A 12,762-nucleotide genomic window follows, 5' to 3' on the forward strand; every position below is an offset into this window, starting at 1 on the left:
TTACAGTTATGGATGACTGCCATTATTGACCAAGCTCCATCTTGGGAACCCCAGGTTCATGAAACCTATACTCTGCAATTACTAACAGACTCCCCAGAAATGTTTACCAACCATGGTGGTACATGCAACTGAGAAGCTGCATGTGATGAAGGCGTTAACCCCCCTTCCCTGCACTACAGAAGAATCTAGAGTCATGGTTGAAACATTAGTACAATTCTACAAAACAAGCACAGATATTACACAAGTAATCAAAACGTTTTGTGGTAACTGGCACTGGTCATGAAAACATTCAAATTTAATTAAGATACTAATACTTGCCCAAGGTCCAACTTCAATCATTTCATGCAAATCCTGTTTCATTATTTCTCGTGCCTTTGCCAAATATGTTTCACAAGTTTTGTTTGCAAATAAAACATCAACATTTTTAGCATAGTTCAAAATTGAATTTGCCGTATCCTTAAAGAAACCTGAAAATAAAAATATAACAGCATTAGGTGTAATGCGAATGGTACACTAAGTATCTTAAGTGCAACAATAACGATACAAACATTTGTTAGAATATACTCACACACACAATGTGCTATAATTAATACCATGAGTGAATTTAATATAGACAGATTGTAGCAAGTTCCAGAACAGGAACATTATTAATATTAAAATTTATGATACAAATGGAGAGAAATAGACATAAAATTGCTAGCTTTTGAAACACGAAGATCTCCACCTGGCGAAAGAGAGTAACACATTGGAGGAAAACAGATGGTAAGGCTTAACATTCTTTGATTGCTCTAGATATGTTAATACATCACACAGTTGTTCTAGATGTGTTTTGTGTATCACTGCTCCTTCCACCAAGTGTTATAGACACGTTTGTGTGCCCTGCCTCGCTGAACCCTGTGTGCTCCAGATTGTTAAAATGTCTTGTGCCGAGTGTCTGAAAACCATTTTAGTTGTTGTTATCATCTTCACTTTCAGTTACTGTCTATTGACTATCATTTGTTTTTACTGACAAGGGGACCTTCAGGTCTTGGAAATTCTGTTTGGGATGAGATGTTGCAAGTTGGTAGTATACCTCAAGGGTGTCCACTCATAGAAGTCTTAAAGTGCACTATTCAGCATACAGGTGAAATAGCTCAGTGAGTAGCATGCTAGAATGTCATACAGCCTATCAGGGTTCGATCCTACCTGCAAGCTCGATTTTATTTTGTTTTCTTAATTGTTTTAAAAATAACAACAACTTTTAAATAAAGTCAATGACTTGAAGTGTTTTAAATTAAATCATAAATAATTTTATTCTGTTTATGAAATGGCTGTCACAGCCTACTTAAAATGTGAATTACTCTCATCAATATTTTCTTTTTATAAAGTTGAATAATTTCAAATGCATTTTTCAAGGAGGCTTTAATTACTGTCATTACAAAGTTAATACAAATTTGGGTGATGATAAGCTGTGGAAGGGTCATCAAATGACACAACATGAATAAAGTGATGCTGACATATACCAGTCAATGTGTTCTCACTATCCGAAAACATCCTAACTCATGCGTGTTTTTGTTTGCAAGAGGCAACCGGTAATTTTGGTCCCCGAGTTCAAAAAACAATAAAATAATATGAGCAAAGTTATAAAAACATTGTAATATCGTCTTTCAAATATGGGAAGCTAATGACAGAACTGTATACTGACTTTCTCAACTGATGTTTGAAGTCTTACATGGGTCAGGAACAGTTATTGACTCTTGGGGTGGACAAGCAAAGCCTGAATTATACGACAAAATCTTTCAGGATGACAAGAAACCATCAAAGTGTAAAATTAAAGTGAGTCCTCTGAAATGTACTCCACTTGTTCAACCATGAGACATCCATTTTCATATACAAGTAAAAAAAATCTGATAAAGCGTGTACAAAACTGTGCTTATCTTATTGAAAATAACAGAGAAATAAATTCTCATGAAAATTGTCATCACCAATTTTTAAGGGAAGGATCCAATATGCCTGGTATATTTCCAGGCTTTCTGATGAAAGAGAAGTTTTCAGGAATGTCAACAAAGTATCTTTTTCAACATATCTTTTATAAAAAAAGGTTTCTCCTGTAAAACAATCATCCTTCATAAACTGTGCAAAATGTCAAAATGTTTTTTTTTTTGTTTTCAATGTTTTTATGACAATTATCATTCTGCTGCTTGCACATTAAATACAAATTTTCAAGTGAACATGACACTGTAAAAAAAATTATATAATGAAACTCCACCCAGAATTTTGTGATAGTGGTGATTAATTTACCTTCATTAAAACTGCATCTGAAATTATTCAACCTTTTAAAAATAAAATAGTACTGATGAATGTAATTCACATTTTAAGTAGGTGTGACAACCATTTCATACATAAAATAAAATTATTTATGATTTAATTGATAATACTTTAGGTCATTAACTTTATTTAAGAATTGTTATAATTTTAAAAAAAAAACTAAAAAACAAAATGAAAACATACTGGGAGGTAGGTATGATCGAACCTAGATTGGTTGCACAACAGCCTCGCACACTACTGACTGAGCTACTTCCCTTATCTTATCACCCCATACATAAAGTGTGTATGAGCTACATTCAAAACTTCAGAACCCTTTTATAAGACTCACCCTAAACTGAATTTCTGAGACCGGAAGGTCCCCTTATAAGAAAAGAGCATGCTGTCATAGTTGTTCAGAGGAAGAAATGTTTGAGATTCTAACTAGATGGAACTGACGGCTCTTCAACAGAAACTAAGTAGAAGTCCTGAGCCATGTACACAAGCTGGGATAACAGATTCATCTGTTTCTGCACGAGATGAAAATTCTTCAGAAGCTGAAGCATCTGAAAGTGAGGACAAAATGTTTGAGAACACAGCCTGCTTTAGTGACACATCTCAATTGAAAAAAGTTATTTTTGTCCATTTGTGTACGCATTTGATGATTCAGCTTCTGAAATTTTCCTGAGATTTTTAAAAGAAGCTCTGACAAATTTTTAGTACAAGAAGAGTAGGTCATTGGTTCATCATAAATGTGCCAGATTATGGATCTAAAGCTCTTGGGTTCAATGCCCAGTAAGTCCTAGGATTTTTATCCATCATTTACTTCTTGCACTTGTGTCAATGTTTGTTAGTGCGAAAAATGTTCAGTTGCACCATGGTTGCAAGTCCTTGCTGAACTGTAGGCCCCCTTGAACTAGGTGGATAAGCCAGATCAAAGTTTAGAGAAAGGCAAGGACACACAACCTCGAATAGGACCATGCCTACAAAAGCACTGGGTTGTTCAAAGCAACCGTTGGACTTATAACAGCTTTACCTTTCTTTACTACCATGACAAATCAACCAGAATCAATCATTCCAGATTGTCACAGTGGAAACAAAACGGACTGTTGGAAGTGTATTCTTTCACTGCTATTTGTCTGATTATAGCACATGTGAAAAAGCTGATAAATATTGAAGAGATGTGAAGAGACTTACTCTTTTAACACTACAGTTTTCAACAAAATTGTGGCCAGATGATTATCTTCTGTTACTTTTGACAACTTTCCAATACTGAAGGCAACATATTATTCAAAATTATAAAAAGTAAACAGTGGAAAGTTCAAAATGATGTAACAACAACATTATGAAAAGGATATATTTCCTCTCTCCACATGCAAGACACATTGACTCAAAGATAGGCATAATATAAAGATTGCTAAACATTAAGCTTTCGAACAAAAAAGTCCTCCTTCAGAAATAGAAAATACACACATATCCACACAATGTCAACTCACACACATATGGCCACTCTCTCTGACCACTGTGGCCTGACTGTGGACTGCAACTGTGTCTGATGTGAGTAGCAATCTGGGATGGGTCATGGGTGTGATATAGGGTGCTGCAGAGGTCGAATGACTGCCACAGAAGAAGGACTTAAATAGTCATTTGGAGAGGCACTGTGAATGCACACTGTTGTGCTCAGATGGCATCTCGCCAAGTGAGTGCAGCAGCTAACTGTGTTCCATGCAGTTGGTATATAGGTGGCCACCCAGTACACAGCCAGCCAGTTCCGTGTTCACACTTCATACTGACAGCTGCCTAGGGAACTTTTATTCAGTTTATGTGCTCAAAACTTAATAGTTAACTTCCAAAAAGATTTCCAACACATAGGTGCCTCGCCTTAAAAGTTTTATTTAGAAGAGCTAGTATTCTAGCACAATGAACAGGAATGATTGGATATTTTGGACTGTAAGACTTTTATTTTGTAAGTTTTGGATGAAAGGGGAAAAAAGATTAAGCATCACTGTACCACGGAAAGCTCAGTTGTAGTCACTTCGCTTAGCAAGAAGTAACTCAAAATTAAAGCAATCCTTTGATTAGCTACTACACAGGGCAGTGCCATCTGGGCCTTCCTAAACCATTTACACAGTAAAGTTATTATAGGTAAGTAATATGTCCACCTATGATTATATACTCAGATTGTTGTAGCCTAAAGAACAAAATCACACATGAAATTACTAGCCAATCTCATGAAACAGGATCAACAAAGTGCAGTGAAAAAGTTCTTATAGGGTTAACAGTAAAGGCCAACATAACTGAAGTGATAAGACTGTCAGTGTACTCCTTTCACTATAAGCAACATATTAGGATTAGTTTATTGGTACTGGAAGTCATGAAATTTGCAGCCATTTTAGACTGTTTGTGAATAACCCATCTAACCACAAATACTAGATTAAAAATGCTGCTGACTAAAACATTAATGTAACTGGAAACACCAGCCGTATGAAGGTGACCATGACAGCCCAAACCAGTTATGGTATTGAATATAAATCACTTTTAAAACTAGTTGTGACCAACAGAGTACAATATTTTGGCTTACAAAAACACCCTACAGTAAGCTGAGGCTTGTTTAATTCTTCATTCAGTTAGTACAATGTGGGGTGCAGAGATAAGAGAAATTGCTAGGAACAAGTAACTGGGAAAGAACACGAAATTACTCAAGTGCATCTAAAGACGTGAGCTGTTATCACAGTTAGCACTAGAAGTGAGTCAAAAACTATTGGACATATTTCTATGTTGAATTTTAATGGCTCTGTGAGTTTATGTAGTAATTCATCTGCAGAGAAAGCCAGGAACTTTTAAGACTCCACAAGATTTGTTCAGCTGCTGTATTTATAATGTTGTAGTGTTCATCCAACTCTGGGTGAAAAGACAAAATCGCAGCTGTGTGCTCCAGAAAATGAAGTAGCCTGAGCACAAAGCACTAAGCAACTAAGTAGTCTTATTACTAACAATGATGCAAGGGCCAAAGTGGTACCGAGCATATCCGCAGCAGTCAATGTGTTAAGGATATAGGTAAAGGAACCCAGGATCCCAAGTCCTGGGATACTTACTAGAGAGGAGGAGGAGAAAATATTTTTCTTCTATGATCTGTAGTGAAACTGCTCAGTATATTTTATTGTTTACATTTGATCGTAATGGTCAGGTAAAAATTGACTATTGGTTTTAATGCTAAATCACTGCAAAAACAACTGTTAATAGCTGTCACACTGGCAGAAGTTCATCATTTAAGTCTCCACAGACAACAGTTCTACATCTACATACATACTTCAGAAGCCATTGTAGAGTCCATGGAAGAGGGTAGCTTGTGCCACTTTCAGTCATTTCCTTATGTGCTCCACTTGCAAATGGAGCAAGGGAAAAACAACTGTCTACATGCCTCCATACGAGTCCTAATTTCTTTTATCCTGTCTTCATGGACCTTATGCGAAATGTACATTGGCAGCAGTAATATCACTCTGCTGCCAGCTTCAAATGCCGGTTCTTTAAATTTCCTCAATAGTGTTTTGCAAAAACAACAGTGTCTTCCCTCCAGGGATTCAATACCACAACTGGTTTGGGCTGTCATGGTCACCTTCATACGGCTGATGTTTCCAGTTACATTAATGTTTTAGTCAGCAGCCTTTTTAATTTAGTATTTGTGGTTAGATGTGTTATTCACAAACAGTCTAAAATGGCTGCAAATGGCAGTGTTGTTCACTGATTGGTTGGTTTGTGGGATTGAAGGGACCAGACAACTAGGGCCATAGGTCCCTTTTTCCACAAACTTGAAACACCCGCAATGAATAAGAACAAACAATGGAGATGACAAGAGAAGACACAGGGCAAGAAAGACACAGACAGAGACCAGACAAGAAGAATTAAAATCACACCGAGTGTGACAATGGTTGGCCGACCATAGAAACAAAAAAAGGAAAAGCCGACCACTAAGAAATGCACGAAAAACCCCAGTCTAAAATCAAAGGCCAAAGGCCAGACTCAACAAAAAAAAAGGACAAACACTTAGATCAAGCGATAAAAACCCCTGCATAAATAAAACTCAAAACTAAATCTGCCATCACAACATCGTCTGATAAAAGTGCAGGAAGCATATCAGGCAGCGCGAACGTCCAAGTTAAAAGCGGGCAGTCCAACAAGATGTGGACCACCGTCAAAGCTGACCCGCAGCGACATAAAGGTGGGTTCTCGTGGCACAATAAATAAGCCAATGCCCAGCTGGCAGAGGACAACAGAGTCCTTGTGAGAGACCCGGAAGGAGGAGCGCCACCCACCAGTAGCCTCCTTGATGGTCCAAAGTTTGTTGGGTGAAGGAAGGGTGCGACATTCTTCACCCCAGGTGTGAAGTACCTTCTGCCGCAAAACTGACCTGAGGTCACTCTCTGAAAGGCCAATCTCCAAGGCTGGTGCACCGACAGCCTGTTTGGCCAGTGTGTCAACACATTCATTTCCCAGGATGCCTACATGACCCGGGGTCCACATAAAGATCACAGAGCAGTTGCAACGGGCAAGAGTATAGACGGACTCCTGGATAGCCATCACCAGACGAGAGCGAGGGAAACACTGGTCAATAGCTCATAAACTGCTCTGGGAGTCACTACAGTTAACGAAGGACTCACCTGAGCAGGAGGGGATATACCCTAGAGCGCCAGAGATGGCGACCAGCTCGGCAGTGAAAACACTGCAGCCAGCCGGGAATGAGTGTTGTTCATAATGATCCCCTAGAGTAAGAGCATAACCTAAATGACGAGCAACCATCGAACTGTCAGTATAGACAATGTCAGAGCCTTGAAACATGGCAAGGATTGAAAGAAAGCGGCGGCGGAGGGCCTCGGGAGGGACTGAGTCCTTCAGGCCCTGTGCCAAATCGAGCCGAAGGCATGAGCGGGGCACACACCACAGGGGAACATGCAGAGGGGCCCGGAAAAAGGAAAACCTCAAGCCCAGAGAGAAGAGCTCTGACGCGAACCACGATCGTACCCCCTGACCAGGGCCGCCGTTCCTGAAGATGGACGACCAACGGAGGGAACAAGAGACAATAATTGGGATGCTCGGGCAAGCTACAAACGTGTGTAGCGTAAGCAGCCAGTAATTGTTGGTGCCGGAACCACAATGGAGGGACACCCGCCTCCACAAGTATGCTGTTGACAGCGCTTGTCCGGAAAGCTCCAGTGGCGAGTCGGATCCCACTGTGAAGGATGGGGTCAAGCAACTGCAATGCGGAAGGTGATGCCAAATCGTAAACCAGGCTCCCATAATCTTGACGGGACTGAATTAACGCCTGGTACAGCCATAAAAGGGTAGACTAATCAGCAGCCCAGCTGCTGTGACTCAAGCAACGAAGAGCGTTAAGATGCCGCCAGCACGTCTGTTTAAGCTGCCAAATATGAGGGAGCCAAGTCAACCAGGTATCAAAAAGCAATCCCAAAAACCGATGGGTCCCCACCACAGCAAGAGGTTCACCGTCAAGATAAGGCTGTGGCTCAGGGTGAACAGTGTGTCGCCAGCAGAAATGCATAACGCAGGTCTTGGAAGCCAAAAACTGGAAGCCATGTGCTGCAGTCCGCGACTGCGCCTTGTGGATAGCGCCCTGCAGCTGCCGTTCAGCTGCTACAATGCCAGTGGAGCTGAAGTATAGGCAGAAATCGTCAGCATACAAGGAAGCTGAGACAGACGTTCCCACCACCACAGCGAGCCCATAATTGCAATTAAAAAGAGGCAGGACTTAAGACAGAGCCTTGTGGTACCCCAGTCTCATGAACTCGGGAGGAACTATGGGAGGCCGCAACTTGCACACGGAAGGAACAAAGCGACAGAAAACTCTGTATGAAAATCAGGAGCAGACCCTGAAGACCCCAACCATAAAGCATAGAGAGGATGTGATGTTGCCATGTCATATCGTATGCCTTCCGCATGTCAAAAAAGACGGCGACCAGATGCTGTTGGCAGGCTAAGGCCATACGGATGACAGACTCCAGGCACACTAGATTATTGGGAGCAGAGCGGCCCTTACGGAACCCACCCTGAGACAGAGCCAGAAGGCCCCGAGACTGAAGTAGTAGTCAGCTCCACCTCTGGCTCAAAATGCGTTTGAGCAACTTGCAAAGAACACTGGTGAGTCTAATGGGGCGGTAGCTGTCCACCTCCAGTGAGTTCTTGCCAGGTTTCAACACGGGGATTACAATGCTTTCCCGCCATTGCGACGGAAACTCACTCTCAACCCAGATATGGTTGAAAAGGTCTAAGAGGCGTCACTCGCAGTCCACCGAGAGGCGTTTGAGCACCTGACAGTGGATGTGATCTGGCCCGGGAGCCGTATCAGGGCAAGTGGCTAGGGCACTTTGGAATTCCCACTCACTGAATGGAGCATTGTACGATTCAGGGTGGCTTGTGTGAAATGAAAGGCTCCAACGTTCCAATTCGCAGAAGCGGAACTCTGAGCAAAATGCTCCGCTAAGCGGTTTGCAATTGTGTCGGAGTCAGTACAGACTGCTCTTTTCAGTGAAAGTGCAGGTACGCTAATGGAGGTCTGATAGCCACAGAGTCGCCTAATCTTGGCCCAAACCTGCAATGGAGAGGTACGGAGGCCAATGGTGGAGACATAGCTTTCCCAGCACTCCCGCTTGCGTTGACGAATGAGGTGGCGGGCTCATGCACAGAGCCGTTTAAAGGCGATGAGGTGTGCCAATAAGGGATGCTGCTTGTGATGCTGGAGTGCCTGCCTGCGATCTTTAATCGCCTCAGCGATCTCGGGCGACCACCAAGGCACAGTCCTCCGCCGAGGGGACCCAGAAGAACTGGGAATGGCACATTCTGCGGCAGCAACAATGCCAGTGGTGACCGAGTCAACCACCGCATCAATGGTATCATTGGAAAGAGGCTCAATAGCGGCAATGGAGGTGAACAAGTGCCAGTCAGCCTTATTCACAGCCCATCTGCAGGGGCGCCCAGAAGAGTGACGCTGTGGCAGTGACAGAAAAATTGGGAAGGGGTCACTACCACACAAGTCGTCATGCACACTCCATTGGATAGATGGTAATAGGCTAGGGCTGCAGATTGAAAGGTCGATGGCTGAGTACTTGCCATGCGCCACACTGAAATGTGTGAAGGCACCAGTATTTAAAAGAGAAAGGTCGAGATGTGCCAATGCTTGCTCAATGATGCTGCCTCGGCCTGTTGCCACTGATCCAGCCCACAGAGGGTTATGGCCATTGAAGTCGCCCAGTAACAGAAAAGGTGGCGGCAATTTGGCTATCAGCGCAGCCAGGAGGACATGCTGCGAGACATCACCATCCGGTGGAAGATAGAGACTGCAGACAGTAACAGCCTGAGGCATCCACACCCGAACAGTGACAGCCTCTACAGGTGTTTGTAGAGGGCCAGACTCGCTGTAAAGAGAGTGAAGGACATAGATGTAGACGCCACCAGATACCCTCTCATAAGCTGCCCGGTTCTTATAATAACCTCGATAGCCACGGAGGGCAGAGGTCCACATCGCCGGAAACCAAGTTTCCTGAAGAACAATGCAGAGGAAAGGGTGAAGCCTGAGAAGTTGTTGGAGCTCAGCAAGATGGTGGAAAAAACCGCTGCAGTTCCACTGGAGGATGACATTGTCCATGACCGAGAGAAGCGTGAAGGGACCAAGGAGGCAGATTACGCCACTGGGTCACTTGCTTCCACCAACTGAGTACTGACGAGAGCAAATCCACCATATCTGAGGGACTGGCGAGATATAGATCCTCAGTGAACGCCAAATCTCCACTGCTTCCTCAGACACAGAGCTTGTAGGTAGCGGTGGAGTGGGTGCCACCGCAATTTCATTGGTCTTAGGGGTCTTAGATTTCGATTTCTCATGCTGTTCCTTTGATTGCCCTTGCTGGGAGGTCGTCTGATTCAGTCTCCGGGACTAAAGAGGACCGCGAAGCCCTACGACCATCTACCTGGTGCTTCTTCAGAACCTAGCGGGTGTCTGGTTTGCCACTGGTAGGAACCTGGGAAGGGAGTGACCCAAGGGATCCATTCGTAGCAAGAGAAGCCGAAGAAGACTTATGCTTCTCCGGCTTAGAAGTGGGGACTGGTGTTCCCCATGGTTGGGAGGGGGGGGGGGGGGTGCCACTGAGGTAGGTTAGGTGGTGGGAGAGCAACAGGGAGGGAAGTGCCCTCCCACCATCAAGGGGGCAGCTGTGGTCCTTCGGCTCTGATAGCTGACTGTATGTGGTGCAACGGAGGGAGCTGTAACAGGAGTGACAGTGGCAGCATAAGATTACGTCATGCGCACAGGATGAAGTTGTTCAAATTTCCATTTAGCCTCAGTGTAGGTCAGTCGGTCCAGGGTCTTGTATTCCATTATTTTCTGTTCCTTCTGTAGAATCTTACAGTCTGGCGAGCTAGGGGGATGGTGCTCTCCACAGTTGATACAGACAGGAGGCGGGGTACATGGAGTGTCAGGATGGGATGGTTGACCACAATCGCGACATATGAGGCTGGAAGCACAGCGAGAAGCCATATGGCCAAACTTCTAACACTTGAAGCACCGCATCAGGGAAAGGGATACATTGCTTGACATCACAGCAGTAGACTATCACCTTCACCTTCTTGGGTACTGTGTCACCCTCGAAGGCCAAGATGAAGGCACCAATGGCAACCTGATTATCCCTCGGACCCCAGTGGACGCGCCGGACGAAATGGACATCTCGTCGCTCTAAGTTGGTGTGCAGCTCGTCGTTGGACCGTAAAAGAAGGTCCCTGCGGAAGATAATGCCCTGAACCATATTTAAGCTTTTATGGGGAGTGATAGTAACAGAAACATCACCTAGCTTCTTACAAGCAAGTAATGCCCATGACTGGGCAGAGGATGCTGTTTTTATCAAGACTGACCCAGACCGCATTTTTGACAAGCCTTCCACCTCCCCAAACTTGTCCTCTAAATGCTCTACGAAGAACTGAGGTTTCATGGACACAAAGGATTCCCCATCAGCTCTTGTACAGACTAGATACCGGGGCACATATGTCTCGCTGTCATTCGTAGCCTTTCGTTCCTCCCACGGTGTGGCCAGGGAGCGAAACGATTTGGGGTCACACATGTTTGCATTAAAGTGAGCCCTCGAACACTTAAGAGACTGCTGCTGGTTGGCCACCAGCAAGAGAAGATGTGCCATGCTTCATTACGCGTCATCCACTCTGATGCCACCTACTCCGACAAAGGGCCCTCCCCACGGGCACCACCCAGCCACAGCAAGGGCCACCTGGCCGGATGGTCATTGCCGGGAGTCCCGATGCCCCAGGGAGATAGGCATCTACTCCTTGGCATACGTGGGGAGTTATTGGCGCAGGCATCAGTAGAGCGATCCCTGTGTTGTCAGGGGGCTACAACCAACAGGGTACATGGCGGCCTCACCACAACGGACTGGCTACTGTGCAGGATATTAGGTAGCAAGTGGTCCATGGTCGTCATCAGTGCAGAAAGCGACACTGCAGAGTGCATGGCGGAAATCGCACCCGGGAATGTATCCTCGCCCAAGAGATGGAGAGCGAGCGGGACTGCAATGCAATGACGAATAAGCTGGCTAAAGGTCTCAATGCACGATGGACACAATGCACCAAGTAAGGCGCCCTTCCCCAATTGGCTCGCTCTTCAGAATAATTTTGAAATATGGTGGTCAAATCCAAGAGGGGACCATCACATAAGGGCCAAAATGTTTAAGACTCCTTTTAGTCGCCTCTTACGACAGGCAGGAATACCACAGGGCTACTCTTACCCCCGAACCTGCATGGGGCTTTCATTTGAGTTTATGAAGCATCAGTGCAATACTTGTGTGTTGATCAAACATATTGGTAGCAAATCTAGCAGCATGTCCCTGAATGGCTTTCATGTCTTCCTGTAACACAGCCTGGTGCATATTTCGAACACTCCAGCAGTTGCCAAGAATGGGACACACTACAATTCTCTACACTGTCTCCTTTATAAATGAGCTACATTTTCCCAAAATACTCCCAATAAAATGAAGCTGAGTATTTGCCTTTCCTACTATCAACATGGTGTGCTCATTCGATTTCATACTGCTTCGCAATGTTACACCTACATATTTAATTGATATGACTGTGTCAAGCAGTACACTGCTAATGCTGTATTTGAACGTTACAGCATAGCTTTATCTACTCATTTGTATTAATTGACATTTTGCTATATTTAGAGAGAGCTGCCATTTGTCACACCAACCAGATATTCTGTCTTAAGTCATCTTGTAAGCTCCTAGAGTCACAAAACAATGACAACTTCACATACACCACAGCATCGTCAGCCAATAGCTGCCGATTGCTGCTTACCCTGTTTGTCATATCATTTATGAACAGAGAACAAGAGCAATCCTATCACACTTCCCTGGGACTCTTTTGATGACACCCATGTCTCTGACGAACACTCACTATTGACGACAAAGT

The 12,762-nt window shown here is 44.0% G+C and overlaps 1 protein-coding gene across 1 annotated transcript in view; it reads right to left on the reverse strand.

Moving 5' to 3' along the window:
• LOC126416344 (centromere/kinetochore protein zw10 homolog) overlaps positions 1–12,762 on the reverse strand; it is a 186,028-nt gene that overhangs the window by 142,402 nt on the left and 30,864 nt on the right. Inside the window, exon 4 of the mRNA XM_050084021.1 lies at positions 319–467. Within this exon, the coding sequence (XP_049939978.1) occupies positions 319–467 (149 nt within the window). The remainder of the gene's footprint in view (positions 1–318; positions 468–12,762) is intronic.

This window comes from Schistocerca serialis, chromosome 8, assembly GCF_023864345.2.
Source record: "Schistocerca serialis cubense isolate TAMUIC-IGC-003099 chromosome 8, iqSchSeri2.2, whole genome shotgun sequence".
In the NCBI taxonomy this organism is placed as follows: domain Eukaryota; kingdom Metazoa; phylum Arthropoda; class Insecta; order Orthoptera; family Acrididae; genus Schistocerca; species Schistocerca serialis.